This window comes from Budorcas taxicolor, chromosome 7, assembly GCF_023091745.1.
Source record: "Budorcas taxicolor isolate Tak-1 chromosome 7, Takin1.1, whole genome shotgun sequence".
Lineage (NCBI taxonomy): Eukaryota > Metazoa > Chordata > Mammalia > Artiodactyla > Bovidae > Budorcas > Budorcas taxicolor.
In genome coordinates, this window is record NC_068916.1 from 20,020,573 (window position 1) to 20,036,003 (window position 15,431).

Sequence of the window (15,431 nt, forward strand, 5' to 3'; positions counted from 1 at the left end):
AAGCGACTTCGCAGCAGCAGCAACAATATTCCAACCGTACATTTTAAAGTCACTTGGTCCCGCCCTTATTAGCTGTGTGACCTTGGGGAAATTAATTCTCTGAGCCTCAGTTTGCTCCTGCGTAAAACAGCCCACACAAAACCGGGGTGTGGGGAAGACTACATGAATGAATAAATTTAAAAGGTGGCGATAAGCCTTCAACAGCATCAAAGGCAGATGCAAGGGGCATGCAGTGGCGGCCTTTGGTCAGCAGGGGCCGCTGCCAGGGCCTCCGGGGGTCTTCCTGTCCTCCCTGCGCCGCAGCATGCGCATGCGCAGCAGAGCCTCCCTGCAGAGGTTACTTTTTTCTCTTGGTTCCTCCCCGCCCTTTACCTCCCCGCGGGTATTTATTACTGCAGACCCGGAGCCTGGCTGTAGCTGCTTTCTCTATGCTGAAGCTCTGCTTCTCCCCCAGGTTTCTGGGTCCGGTGGGGAGTTGTCCTCTGCCAACACCTGGCCCCATCCCTACAGCTTCAGGGTGGAACTCCTCCCCATGGGGGTTAGAGTGTAGAGAGAGAAGTTGCTCAGTCGTATCCGACTCTTTGCAACCCCGTGGATTGTAGCCTACCAGGCTGCTCTGTCCATGGGATTCTCCAGACAAGAATACTGGAGTGGGTTGCCATTTCCTTCGCTAGGGAATCTTCCTGATCCAGGGATTGAACCCAGATCTCCCGCACTGCAGGCAGGCTCTTTACCATCTGAGCCACCAGGGAAGCCCTGTATGGGGAGGGGTGTCTTAAATTTCGCCATCCTCCTCTCCTCAGCTTCTTTAATTTAGACTAAGTTACCAGGCAAGCGCATGCACCCTTTGGGGGACGCATTTTCAGCAAATGGGTATCCAGCTTCTCATTCTTAATAAATGCTTTATCTTATTTTTTTTAATGTTTAAAGTGCATTCAGCATACAACGTGTGCTAGGCTCCGTCTTAGGCACTTGACAGCACTTCCTTGCAAAATAGAACATTTCCAGAGAAGAAAAGCAAAGGTTTTCATTAATAGGGTTGAATTTGCTCGCAAGCGAATAGATTGTTTATTGAGAAATTTTATCTTGCTGCTGCTGCTAAGTCGCTTCAGTCGTGTCCGACTCTGTGAGACCCCATAGACGGCAACCCACCAAGCTCCCCCGTCCCTGGGATTCTCCAGGCAAGAACAGAGCCTAGCGCACGTTGTATGCTGAGTGCACTTTAAACATTAAAAAATTAAGATAAAACATTTATTAAGAATAAGAATTAATAAGAAGACATTTATTTCAACCCATCTGCTGAAAACGCGTCCCCCAAAGGGTGCATGCCCTTGCCTGGTAAAATTAATATAAAACGTTCCTCACACGAACACAGGCGCACGTGTCTGAACACCCGGAATTGAGCTAGGGCATTGACTTTAGCTGCCTGCAGCTCTGCGTCTCGGTCGTTCAATAGATATTTAGGGAACAGCGCCTTACTGCCTCAGTTTCCCCCTGGGTTAAACGTGGGATAGTGATAGTAATCTTTGATTAAATGAAATCAGGGCTGTGACCGCGCTTTACAAAGCAAAATGCGTAAAGCCCTTCGTAGGGATAGGAGAAGACAGTCTTATTTTAGAGTCTATCCGAACTTGCATAGCTTTTTACAGAGGCACAACTGTTTCTTCTCTTTCCAGCGCAGGGAAATCACTGCAGGCTCCCTTCTTTTGACAGCGTGAATTTAGGGGAAGATTTATTGAAGGGGATTTATTTACACTAATGAGAATATGATTACCTGATGCAACATATACTTATGAGCGCCTACTGTGTACCAGGCATTGAGCTGGACTCTTTATAAAGAATAAAGAACCTGAATTACATGCCAGTTCTTTCCCTGGAGTAGAAGATCCGATATACAACGGTTTCTTAGGGTCAGATCAGGACACGAATACAAAATAGTGTTCCTGCGCCTCCCCCTGGAGAGAAAATGAAGTAGAAAATGAGATTGCGCATGTGGAAAAGCGCTTAGCTCCCACGCTTGCGACGCAGCAAGCCAGTCCCTAAAATGTGTTCTATAATGGTAACGATAACTAATTAGAAATAACTGAGGAGTATTGAGAACTGTGTCAGACCCGGTGCTAATCCCTCTAAATGTATTTAGTGAATTTTACTCTCCCTCAAACAAAGAAGTAGTATTGATCATCCCGTTGCGCAGATAAAGAAACTGAAGCATAGAAAAACCTGCATATCTAATGTAAGAACACTTAAAGTGATGGAGCTGATAAGGTGTTTTATTTACTGTTTTATCCACAAAACCTATAGCAATGCCTGCCGTAGTAGACGGTGAATTTGTCTTTGTGGGAAAAGTGGGTGATTAATATCTGCTTTTGAAAAGGTTTTTTGTTTTAAGAAATAATTAAAGACGGGTGACTGCAGAACTAGTCTAGAGGTCCAAGTACTCTTCTCCCAGTCCCGGACCTAGTACTGTCAATCATCTTACACCATATCAAACCTTAATCTTAGTACAATCCACAGACCCTATTCACATCGTAATATCCTTTTCACTGAAGTGCTTGGCACTTTGCAAAATGACATAGTTGCTAACATATGGTTATTAGTCGCAGCTAAAATGCCACTCTGCTTTCTGCATCTAAGTAGTGCATCCTGGAGGCGTGCACCCAGCTCGAGGCAACCACGCCCCCGGGAAAATCCAAGCATGGAACGCAGACCCTTCCTATTAGAGCAACCCCGCCGCCGCCTAAGGGGTTACCCGGGCGGGGAGTTGTTGGGGAGGGTGTTCATGCGCTTGCGCGCCGCGTCGCTTCGCTCCGCCCCCGAAGCGCGGTCAGATGACCCGCCCAACCGGCGTCGGCCTATAAAGTCTCGGGTGTTGACGTCAGCGTTCTCTTCCGCCGTCGTCGCCGCCATCCTCGGCGCGACCTAGCTCGCTCGGATCTGCTTGGGAGAATCCACCGCCATCCGCCACCATGGTGAGCAACGCTGTTCAACCGGGGACCTGAAACGGCAGCGAAGCCTCGGCAGGGCTGGCGCTGCCAAGCCTGGGGACTTGTGGCCTCCCTGACTGGGAGGAGACATGGCGGCGGCGGGGCCGGCGGGGCCGGGGCAGGTGAAGCGGCTGCCGCCATGTCTGCGCGCCGCACTGCTCGCGACCTCCGCTTCCGGGGGCGCCGCCGCCTCGCGGGGTCCGGGGTCCGGCTAAAGCTGGGGCGGAGGCGGGGCGAGGGGGTATGATGATGTGGCAGACGCTGTAATGGCGGGCGCCGCAGCGCGAGCCGGGAGAGGGGAGCCGCCTTATGTAACCCGCGGGCCGGGAGTTTTAGTCTGATTTTCTGTCGGGAGCCGTGGGCGTCTTGGAAATGGCTAAAGGAGAGAAGAGTAAGACCTTTAGAAGCGCCCGATCTTCTCCCGCTGTGTAATGTTATTTTGGCCTCTTGTCTTTCTTGAACCTCCCAATTTCGAACACCTGATCCTGGAGCCACGAGGTGGAGGTTCGCGCCTGTTAGGGCTGCGCAACCCCCCCCTCCCCCAAACCGGGGGTGGCATATTTACGAATCAAAGGTGGGGTGTTGGCTCTGACCCACACAACCCCAGCGAGGGGTGACCTTGGAGTTCGGAGAGCCCTTTTGGTTGGGAAGCCTCGAGGTATACCAGTGGCCGCACAGTGGGACACTTGAGGTTCAACCGGACCCCATGAGACTCCAGTATCTACGTAGTATAAAGGGAATCTGTTGTCACTCATTGGGACTTAGTCCCCAGTTTCCGTTCTGAGTTGTCACTTTGGGTGTGACAGCCAGGATTAGGCTTTTCAGGGACAGGGTGAGTTGGACATCTTTAAAGGGGTGTTAACAAAGAAAGGGGGATTTAGGTCGGAGTTGGCAGCACCAGGGATCAGCCTCTCTTGGCTAGGGCCTTGCAGCCTCTATTGATCAAAGTCTCTGTGCCAAGGGTCCTTCCCGGAGTGCTGGCCTGTCATGACCCTCCCCTCCTCCACCCTGCCCAGGTGAACTTCACAGTAGACCAGATCCGGGCCATCATGGACAAGAAGGCCAACATCCGGAACATGTCTGTCATCGCCCACGTGGACCATGGCAAGTCCACTCTGACAGACTCCCTGGTGTGTAAGGCGGGTATCATCGCCTCTGCCCGGGCTGGGGAGACCCGCTTCACTGACACCCGGAAGGACGAGCAGGAGCGTTGCATCACCATCAAGTCAACGTGAGCAAGTCCCCTGGTGTGGTCTCCACAGGGAAAGGGGGGTGCTGCTTGCTCTGAGTCCTTGGTAGTGGGCAGGATGGATAGACATAGACCTTTTCCCACAGGGTTTTGGGGAGAGGAGCACTTTAGAGCTGGGCTTCTGAACTGGGAGGGATGATGGAGCTTCATCTAGTGGGATGGGCACCTTTGTCTCCAGGGGAAGAGGCACAGTGACGGGTGGTAGAGTTAAGGAGGTTGGAGGGGAAGGGAGCTGGGGGCTCATGGCAATGTCTGGAGAAGTCTGAGGATGGTATTGGCAGCCGGGGTCAATGCCAAAGTCTTGCTCTGCGCACGGCAGCCCCCTGTGAGTTTTCTGATCCCAGATGTCATGGTGAGAACCTCCCTCCACCCCCAAAAAAAGCAGTGACGGCAGTTGTCTTCATTTAGTCATTTGTCCTTGGTCATTGCTCTGAGACTCACTTCCCTGCAGGGCAGGGAAGGGTGGAAAGGAGCCTTTGGGCTTTCTAGCTCCTATGTAGTAGCTGCTTTTTTACAGCAGGTGTGTCAAGCCTGGGACGACCTAGGTGGACTCTGGTGCCAGGGAAGTGGCTGTCCCTGGCAGAGGGTGCAGCAAAGATAAATGTCCCAGATGGCGGTGGCTTTTCTGTTGGGAGTCTTAAGTTCATCTTTAGGGATGAGTACTGCAGGGAGAGGGGACAGGTTGCAGCATCTGCCTGGCTTTTTATTGGATCCCAGCCTCACTTAGGAATGAAGAGTGTCGGTCCTGACTCCCCCTTGGTGAGAACCTGATTGACCACAGGCCAGGCTAAGGTGTGGCTTCCACCTGGCTCACCTGTCCCCATTGTTTCAGGGCCATCTCCCTTTTCTACGAGCTTTCAGAGAACGACTTGAATTTCATCAAGCAGAGCAAGGATGGCTCTGGCTTCCTCATCAACCTCATTGATTCCCCTGGGCACGTTGACTTTTCCTCAGAGGTGACAGCCGCACTCCGTGTCACTGACGGTGCCTTGGTGGTGGTGGACTGTGTGTCTGGTAAGCAGTGGGCACCCCCTAGGACGGCTTGGAACCTGGTGCTGTCCCTTCTCTGGCTGCAAGAGCCGCCTCATCCCCTGCTGGTCTGCAGGTGTGTGTGTGCAGACAGAGACGGTGCTGCGCCAGGCCATCGCTGAGCGCATCAAGCCAGTGCTGATGATGAACAAGATGGACCGGGCCCTGCTTGAGCTGCAGCTGGAGCCTGAGGAGCTCTACCAAACCTTCCAGCGTATCGTGGAGAATGTCAACGTCATTATCTCCACCTATGGCGAGGGCGAGAGTGGCCCCATGGGCAACATCATGGTAGGACAGCCTGACTGCTGGGTTTAGGGTACTTTTCTCTGCTGTCTTCATAGTAGCCCCTTCGCTGCTCCCGTGGGGCGGACTGGAAGGGCTGTGGTCTTGAGCTGCCCCTGGGGAACTGCTGCTGAATCAGTGACTTCCTGGGGATTCTTCGGAGGTGGAAGCTGGGGATCCAAGGAACCTTAGAGTGACAGGAAAGCTGGACTTTTGGGGAGGTGAGGTAGTGGTTCCCCCTGCTTGCTGACAGGTGCATGGGGCAGTCCCTGTGGGATCTTTGCACACACACACACACACACACCCCACCCCCTCAGGGGTTGGGTACCTTTTACATGATGACTAAAATTTCTTCACTTTGACCTGATGGCTACTGAAGAAATCTAAGGTCTGAGGCATGGAGTGCCTGGGGATTTTGTAGCTGTGGTTTCCGTCCATCTGTTCCAGCTAAACTGTCTCCCGTTCTTGCAGATTGACCCCGTCCTTGGTACTGTTGGCTTTGGATCTGGTCTCCATGGTTGGGCCTTTACCCTGAAGCAGTTTGCAGAGATGTATGTGGCCAAGTTTGCCGCCAAGGGCGAGGGACAGCTAGGGCCTGCTGAGCGGGCCAAGAAGGTGGAGGACATGATGAAAAAGCTGTGGGGAGACCGGTAAGTGTTCGAGACACAGCTCAAGTGTCTGTAGGGTCATTCCCACCCAGGTTACCCCCTCCCCCGCCGTTGATTTCTCTAACTCTTGGGTTGGGTGTTCTTCAAACAGGTACTTTGATCCAGCCACTGGCAAGTTCAGCAAGTCAGCCAACAGCCCTGATGGCAAGAAGCTGCCACGGACATTCTGCCAGCTCATCCTGGACCCAATCTTCAAGGTGAGCCAGTGTAAGCTTGGTAGATAGCCATTCCCAGGGCTGTCCTTGGGCTCCCCATACAGTCTGGTACCCAACCTGCTGCAACTGATGGCAAGATGCCACAAGGCAAGGCAGGGTCAGGCTGCATGTCAGCTCCTGAAACAAGGATGAGACAGCATGAGGTCAGAAGGCCCCCAGTTCAGCCCTGGCTAGCAGGTCTCCCACATTCTTGGGCTGCATCTTGGGGTCAGTCAGCCTCCTTGACTGGGCAGCAGGCGAGATGTGGCAGAAAGGACTGACTATTGTAAGCCCGTGAGTTTTTGGTGAGAATGTGCCCACTTACATAGGGTGGGGTTTTTTAAGTCTGTTGAGAGATTTCCTTATTTGCTAGATCAAGTCAGGCGTTTGATGGTAAGTGAGGATTTTTGCAGCTTTGGCCCTGCTCCATCCATGCCGTTCAGGCTCTAACACGTAACTGCAGACTTTGAGTATGTTCCCAAACCCATTTTGCCATCTTTCCTGCATGTTAGGTGTTTGATGCAATCATGAACTTCAAGAAAGAGGAGACGGCAAAACTAATTGAGAAACTGGACATCAAGTTGGACAGTGAAGATAAGGACAAGGAGGGCAAACCACTTCTGAAGGTGAGTGGAGAGGCTCTCCCTGGAGTCCCTCTTTCTTGGAGCTGCTTGTGTTGATTTTCGTTCTGGTCTCTTGCTAACATTTCCCCCTCATATCCTCTACTCCAGGCTGTGATGCGCCGCTGGCTGCCTGCTGGGGATGCCCTGCTGCAGATGATCACCATCCACCTGCCTTCCCCTGTGACGGCCCAGAAGTACCGCTGTGAGCTCCTGTATGAGGGTCCCCCAGACGATGAGGCAGCCATGGGTATGTGGGGCCTGCCTGCACCCCGGGGGCCTGATGCTGGACAGAGCCTCAGTTTGGAAAGCTGAGCTGTCATGGAATCACGTTTTCCCCTTTGGGGGTTTCATTTCTCTTCTCAGGCATTAAAAGCTGTGATCCCAAAGGCCCTCTCATGATGTACATTTCCAAAATGGTGCCGACCTCTGACAAAGGTCGGTTCTATGCCTTTGGCCGGGTCTTCTCAGGGCTGGTGTCTACTGGCCTGAAGGTCCGCATCATGGGACCCAACTATACTCCTGGGAAGAAGGAGGACCTGTACCTGAAGCCGATTCAGAGGTGAGGTACTCAGGGAGTTAGAGGGGGCTGAACAGCCTCCTGCTGCTCCTCCATCCAGTGAGGGGGGAAGGGTGGGGTCATCTGAATGTAAGACCTGCTGGGGGGAGGAATAGTACCCTTCCTCCCAACTAAGGATTCTCAGTGTGACAGTCCTGAGCTGGGAAGCAGGTAGGAAATTAGAGTGATAGGATAGTTAAGGTGCCTCAAGAGCAGGCCCTGATCCCAGAGACCTCAGTTGAGGGTGGTGCCCCCCAGTCAACCGGTGCAGGTGTGGGATTGCCCTGACTGTACTAGGGTGCAGAGGCTTGCATAGGCACAGTAGCACTTTGCCTGGTCTTCTGGTGACAGAGCCAGAACCATCACTGAGATGTCACTGGGTTACTGGCCCCTGGTGAGCTGGCTCTGTCCCTCTAGACATGAAGACAGGCACAGGCTCAGAGAAGGGGAACTTTGTGCTTCCACTGCAGGAGGCTTGGGTTCAGTCGCTGGTCCAAAAATTAATACGTGCAGTGTGGTACTACCAAAAAAACAAGGGAGGCTTGTCTGGTGACTTGGGGATCTGCCACACAAGTGCTAGTGTGTTGACATCTTTTGTGTCGTTCCCCCTTCCCCAGGACAATCCTGATGATGGGCCGTTACGTGGAGCCCATCGAGGATGTGCCTTGTGGCAACATTGTGGGTCTGGTGGGCGTGGACCAGTTCCTGGTGAAGACTGGCACCATCACCACCTTCGAGCATGCCCACAACATGCGGGTGATGAAGTTCAGCGTGAGCCCTGTTGTCAGGGTCGCTGTGGAGGCCAAGAACCCGGCCGACCTGCCCAAGCTGGTGGAAGGTCTGAAGCGGCTGGCCAAGTCGGACCCCATGGTGCAGGTGGGTGCCCCTTGGCCAGAGGTGACATCTACCACAGTGGCTTGTTGCCTTGTTGATGTGGTGTGACTGGGCTGACCTGGCAGAACTCCCGCCCATTTAAATGGTGGTTTTCCACCCAGGAATCCAACTTTGATACACTACTTTGATACAGTCTCTTTAGACTGGTTGGATCCTGAGGCTCTTTTTAGAAGGTTAACGTTGGAAACTAGTAAAACGGGCCCTGATACCTTCCCCCTCAATCCTGTTTTGGGAGTCTACCCTGTCCAGCTGGAGCTGACTTTCCACTTGCCCCCTGGAATCCCTTGGCTTACTGCTTGGTCCTGGGGTCAGTGTTGGGCTGACTCTTGGCCTTCTGCAGTGCATCATCGAGGAGTCTGGGGAGCACATTATCGCGGGGGCTGGGGAGCTGCACTTGGAGATCTGCCTCAAGGACCTGGAGGAGGATCACGCTTGCATCCCCATCAAGGTGAGGTTGGTGCTGCCACGCAGTGACAGCTGGAGGCCTGCATGCCCTATACCAAAAGGGCTGTGGGAGAGCATGACCTGGGTGGGCTCTGAGGGTCCCACTGGTGGGGGGTCACTCGGTTCTCCTTCCTTCAGCCCCTTGCCAGATAATACGTGCTGTTGTGGCATCAGCTCTGTAGATGCGCAGGTAGGGTTGGAGTGTGAGGGGTCTGCTAACTTCTGCTAACAAGTTTACAAAAAAAAACTTGGGTAAAGGGCAGACACTGAGGTTCTGTAGGTGGCCCCACCACCCCCAGCTGGTACACTCTGGTTTCTATTTTCTGCTTTTTCATAAAAATGAGCTCAGATCTGTGTCTGCTTGGCCAAGGTTTTGGGTTTCTTTACATGCTGTTTTTCCTTGTTAAACCTTTTTAGTTGCAGCAATTAGAGTTTCCGTTCTTCAGGGAATTGACAGTTTTTTCATGTTTTTTTCTAAATAAGGAAACTCTACTGAAATGGGATCTTGCACTTCTATGTTTGTAATCAGTTTTCTATTAATACTGCATATATAGTTCTACAAGAAGTGTATTTAGCCAGCCCTGTTGGCAGTGGGCATTTAGCGAGTAGCTAGCTGCACACCTGTTTACACAAAGTCAGGTGGAGCCTGCTCTTCTCTCTATTCTCTGCCAGTGTGAAGCGGGTATCATTAGGAAGGTGGTGTTCTGGGGTGTCTGCTTTCTGGGGCAGACCTAACCCTGCACGTTTCTCTTCCAGAAATCTGACCCAGTTGTCTCGTACCGGGAGACTGTCAGTGAGGAGTCGAACGTGCTTTGCCTGTCCAAGTCCCCCAACAAGCACAATAGGCTTTACATGAAGGCGCGGCCCTTCCCTGATGGCCTGGCTGAGGACATCGACAAGGGCGAGGTGTCTGCCCGCCAGGAGCTCAAGCAGCGGGCCCGCTACCTGGCTGAGAAGTACGAGTGGGACGTGGCTGAGGCCCGTAAGATCTGGTGCTTCGGCCCTGATGGCACGGGCCCCAACATCCTCACGGACATCACCAAGGGTGTACAGTACCTCAATGAAATCAAGGACAGTGTGGTGGCTGGCTTCCAGTGGGCCACCAAGGAGGTGAGGGGGTGCTCAGGCACAGCACTGCAGGGCCAGTCAGTGGGCGAGGTGGGATTGTGTGTGGTCTTTTGAACAGACAGCTGGGGCCAGCCTGTCCCTCGGCTGCTGTGGAGGTGGGTTCTTGACGATGGTCCTCCTTCCTCCATAGGGGGCGCTGTGCGAGGAGAATATGCGGGGCGTGCGCTTTGATGTCCATGATGTGACGCTGCACGCTGATGCCATCCACCGTGGAGGTGGCCAGATCATCCCCACAGCTCGGCGCTGCCTGTATGCTAGTGTGCTGACTGCCCAGCCCCGGCTCATGGAGCCCATCTATCTTGTGGAGATCCAGGTAAGGGGGCTGGGCCGGGAACCTCCAGCTGCTGTTTTGGGTTCCGTCCTGCCCAGCAGCTGCTCAGAGCCCTTTTTTGCCCAACAGTGTCCGGAACAAGTGGTTGGTGGCATCTACGGTGTCCTGAACAGAAAGCGGGGCCACGTCTTTGAGGAGACCCAGGTGGCCGGCACTCCCATGTTTGTTGTGAAGGCCTACCTCCCTGTCAATGAGTCCTTTGGTGAGTACCAGTCTGGCGTGGTCCTCAGATGCCCGCTGCCTTCTGGGTGGAGTCCAGCAGACGGAGCCCTGGCCCATCCTGTCTCATCATGAAGGGCGCTCCCTCCTGCAGTTTTTTGCAGCACGCTTGTGAAGGAGGGGATGACCTATTTCTCTCTCTCGTGTGGGTCTCAGGACTGTTGATTTAGTGGAGAGGCCTCGACCTGTGGATCTAAGCACGGCCACAGAGCAGCCATGCTGGAGATCTGGCTCGTCCTCAGAAGGTGCAGATGGAGGCCTGGGGCTTAGGAAGGGCCTGCCCTGCCTCACTCTTTAATCAGTAGCCCTTGAGGGAACCTTTGGGTGAAGTGTAGGGTAATGGGGTTAACGTCTAACACGACTTCTGGGATCCTCTGGTGTGTCTGTGTTTTCTGGTCTCGGCCAGGGGACTTGTGAGGCACATACCTTGGCTTCCCAGTGAGCACTGTTTGCCCCTTCTGCAGGCTTCACCGCTGACCTGAGGTCCAACACGGGTGGCCAGGCCTTCCCCCAGTGTGTGTTCGACCACTGGCAGATCCTGCCCGGTGACCCCTTTGACAACACCAGCCGCCCCAGTCAGGTGGTGGCGGAGACACGCAAGCGCAAAGGCCTGAAGGAAGGCATCCCAGCCTTGGACAACTTCCTGGACAAGTTGTAGGCGGCCTCCGCTTAGCCTGCCACTGGGTGGGACTTGGCGCGGCCCCTGCGCCCAGGGACAAGTGACCACAGCAACAAGCCCCCACATTCTCCACAACACCTCGAGGCTGTCCAGACCCAGTAATGCTCTGCCTGACAGGTTTCTGGGGCCCACTTCGTGCCATCACTCAACATGAACACTTGATGCTGTTTCTTTCGATATTTATTTCCAGATTTCAAGGGCAACAAGTGCCCTCGGAGCAGGGACTTATCTGGCCGGTGGGGATGGGGGAGGGGATGGGACAACCAATACTTTTTTGTTGAGAGGGAAACTTAATGTCAAAAAGTTAAAAATAAACGCATTAAGAGGTTTATTTGGGTAAATGGCCCCTAGTGGATTTTCCTCCAGAAGGGGGCAAGAAACAAGCGGGTAGATGTTCTCTTTGGACAGAAGCTAGAAGGCAGGAAACCCCGCCCGCACAGTGTCACTGAGCACCTCCAGCTGTATTAGTGCCATTGGAATAATAAACTCAACATGGTGGAGATTGTGTGTATGTGGTCTTTAATCTGCTCAGGCTCAAATGGGCTCCCTGGGCCAGTGAGTAAGGCCATCGGTGATATTCCAGTACAGGGGTGAGTGTCCAAGTGACAGTCCAGCAGTCCATCTGTCACAAGGCCAGCCAAACGTCTGTGCTGTCCACAAGGGCAGCCACTTTGCCCATGTGTCCCCTAAGCGTTACAGATGGGAGAGTGTGCCTCAAGAACTGAGTGCTGGGTTGGCAAAATAGCTTGTTTGGATTTTTCTGTAACATGTCAGGGAAATAAACTGAAGAACTTTTTGGCAAACCCAGTATTTACATAATTGACACTGGTGGTGCTGTAGCAGTCAGTTCAGGCCTGGAAGATTGCCTGGGTGCTCACTTTGGACCCATCCTCCCTGTGGTGGCTCAGAGGTTAAAGCGTCTGCCTGCAATGGGGGAAATGGGTTCAATCCCTGGGTTGGGAAGATCCCCTGGAGAAGGAAATGGCAACCCACTCACGTATTCTTGCCTGGAGAATCCCATGGACAGAGAAGCCTGGTAGGCTACAGTCCACAGGGTTGCAAAGACTGAGCAACTTCACTTTGAATTTCCCTTGTGGCTACTTCTATGCAGTTGCTAAGTTGTGTCTGACTCTTGCAACCTCGTAGACTGAAGCCCCCCAGGCCCAGGCAAGAATACTGGAGTGGGTAGCCATTTCCTTCTCCAGGGTTTTTTCCCCACACGGACGGAATTCTAGTCTCCTGTGTAGCAGGCAGATTATCCTTAACCATTGAGCCACCTGGTGCTAAGTGTGAAGAGGGAGGCAGAGCAGAAACCTGGTGAATATTGCCTAGGGCCAGATGACCAAGGTCGTCATACAGTGGTAAGTCCCCATGATGGTATGGCACCACATGGTCTTCCCAAAACTCATCTCTTCAGTTTTAACTGAGAAAAACATCAAGACAAATCCACATTGAGGCAACAGACCAATCTTCAAAACCCAGTCATCAAAACCCCTGGAAATGAGGCTCAAAAAGCACAGAGGAACGTAAGACAAATGTGACGTGATCCTGGGAGAAAGTCTAGTAAGGACTGGTTAATAATGTATCACTGTTGGTTCTTTAGTGGCGACAAATGTACCAGATTAATGAAACAATAGGGAAAAGGGAATGTGAGAGAAAGTGCTGCTTTAGCTGTGAAGTGTGCTTTGGGTTTAGTGGAGGAAGGTGGTCCCCAGGCTGGAAGAAGAGCTTTCATGTCAAAGCTTAAGCGAGGATGAGGTGTGAGGCGAAGAAGGCAAGTCGTGAAGTGAAGTGGAATTGCATGAGATTGGGACTATCATGACCAGAGGATGGCCTGTGTCAGATGGTATCTGAAGTGGTTCAGTGTGGGCTTTGGGTTCAGGCCTCTCTGGGAACGAATCTCAGTTAATGCATTTACTGGCTGTGTGACTCGGTGGGTTACTTAACCTCTCTGTGTCTGTTTCCCCAAGTATAGAACTAGTAAAATATTTTACTTCACGTTGTTGATTGGTATGCAGTAAAGCTCAACCAATGCTAGTTCTTATGTATCTTGAGCCTAAAAGGAGTCATAAAACAGTCCTCAAGCATTTAATGGCAACACCTATCCTAGTTCGTATTTTTATGTATTTGCAATATGGCTAACAGCTTCCCAGGTTTAGCACTAGTGGTAAAGAACCCACCTGCCAATGCAAAGTGACTTGAGACGAAGGTTTGATCCTTGGGTCGGGAAGGTTCCCTGGAGGAGAAAATGGCAACCCACTCCAGTATTCTTGCCTGGAGTATCATGGACAGTGGGGACTGGCTAGCTATGCAGAATCGAACACAACTGAAGCAACTTAGCAACCCTGCTTATTTAACTTATATGCAGAGTGAAGAAGTGAAGTGAAGTTGCTCAGTCGTGTCCGACTCTGCGATCCCATGGACTGGAGCCTGGAGCCTGGTAGGCTACAGTCCATGGAATCCTCCAGGCAAGAATACTGGAGTGGGTTGCCATTTCCTGCTCCAGGGGATCTTCCCGACCCAGGGATCGAACCCAGGTCTCCTGCATTGCAGGCAGACACTTTACCGTCTAACGCTGGGCTGGAAGAAGCACAAGCTGAATTGAGATTGCCAGGAGAAATATCAATAACCTCAGATATTCAGATGACACCACCCTTATGACAGAAAGTGAAGAGGAACTAAAGAGCCCCTTGATGAAAGTGAAAGAGGAGAGTGAAAAAGTTGGCTTAAAGCTCAACATTCAGAAAACTAAGATCATGGCATCCGGTCCCATCACTTCATGGGAAATAGATGGGGAAACGGTGGAAACAGTGTCAGACTTTATTTTTGAGGGCTCCAAAATCACTGCAGATGGTGATTGCAGCCATGAAATTAAAAGACGCTTACTCCTTGGAAGGAAAGTTCTGACCAACTAAAGAGCCCCTTGGTGAAAGTGGAAGAGGAGAGTGAAAAATTTGGCTTAAAGCTCAACATTCAGAAAACTAAGATCATGGCATCTGCTCCCATCACTTCATGGGAAATAGATGGGGAAACGGTGGAAACAGTGTCAGACTTTATTTTTGAGGGCTCCAAAATCACTGCAGACAGTGATTGCAGCCATGAAATTAAAAGACCCTTACTTCTTGGAAGGAAAGTTATGACCAACCTAGATAGCATATTAAATAGCAGAGACATTACTTTGCCAGCAAAGGTCTGTGTAGTCAAGGCTATGGTTGCAAGGAGATCCAACCTGATTCAGTTCAGGAGCGACTGAACTGAACATTTTACAGAGGAGAAAACTGCCTGGGACTGAAGCAGCCCCAGGGTCCGCCTCAGGAGCTGTCATGAGAGAGCTGGGCATCAGTTCAGTTCAGTTCAGTCGCTCAGTCGTGTCCGACTCTTTGGGACCCCATGAATCGCAGCACGCCAGGCCTCCTTGTCCATCACCAACTCCTGGAGTTCACTCAAACTCACGTCCATCGAGTTGGTGATGCCATCCAGCCATCTCATCCTCTGTCGTCCCCTTCTCCTGCCCCCAATCCCTCCCCGTATCAGAGTCTTTTTCAGTGAGTCAACTCTTCGCATGAGGTGGCCAAAGTATTGGAGTTTCCGCTATAGCATCAGTCCTTGCAGTGAACACCCAGGACTGGTCTCCTTTAGAATGGACTGGCTGGATCTCCTTGCAGTCCAAGGGACTCTCAAGAGTCTTCTCCAACACCACAGTTCAAAAGCATCAATTCTTCGGCGCTCAGATTTCTTCACAGTCTAACTCTCACATCCATACATGACTACTGGAAAAACCATAGCCTTGACTAGACGGAGCTGGGCATAGGATTCGCGTATTTCACGCCCAAGAAAGGCAGGAACAGGGACGCAGGACTTCAGCATCCTACTTCCCAGCTTCAGGACCCCGGTCAGAGGAGAAGGGGCGGGGTGGTTCAGGGACCGGAAGTCGGGAGGTCGACTTCCGTAAATTTGACCGACGTTCTTTACAGCCAATCAGCTGTGGGAGGCGAGCCTGTACCAAAGGTGAGGCCTCGTTTTGGTGAGGAGGGCCGGACGCCCGTGGGCTGGGGCCTGAAAGGAGGCGATGGGCGGGGATTCGCGAGCGCTGTGTGTGCTGACCAATGGGGGGTGGGATCCACCTCTCGGGGGCGGGCTCTGGCGGGCAC

General features: G+C 52.4%; 1 protein-coding gene and 1 non-coding gene across 2 annotated transcripts; both read left to right on the plus strand.

The window, feature by feature from the left end:
* Nucleotides 1–2,889: 2,889 nt before the first annotated feature.
* Nucleotides 2,890–11,780, plus strand: EEF2 (eukaryotic translation elongation factor 2). Its single transcript, XM_052642424.1, has 15 exons — nucleotides 2,890–2,969; nucleotides 4,001–4,215; nucleotides 5,066–5,247; nucleotides 5,339–5,550; nucleotides 6,016–6,194; nucleotides 6,304–6,409; nucleotides 6,919–7,032; nucleotides 7,138–7,276; nucleotides 7,393–7,588; nucleotides 8,203–8,461; nucleotides 8,820–8,927; nucleotides 9,680–10,033; nucleotides 10,182–10,364; nucleotides 10,452–10,584; nucleotides 11,066–11,780. The coding sequence occupies exons 1-15, from the start codon at nucleotides 2,967–2,969 to the stop codon at nucleotides 11,257–11,259; spliced, it is 2,577 nt and encodes an 858-aa protein (XP_052498384.1). The 5' UTR covers nucleotides 2,890–2,966; the 3' UTR covers nucleotides 11,260–11,780.
* Nucleotides 5,876–5,940, plus strand: LOC128051823 (small nucleolar RNA SNORD37). The gene has a single exon (XR_008199753.1). It is a non-coding gene; the product is annotated as a small nucleolar RNA SNORD37 (small nucleolar RNA).
* Nucleotides 11,781–15,431: the final 3,651 nt, after the last annotated feature.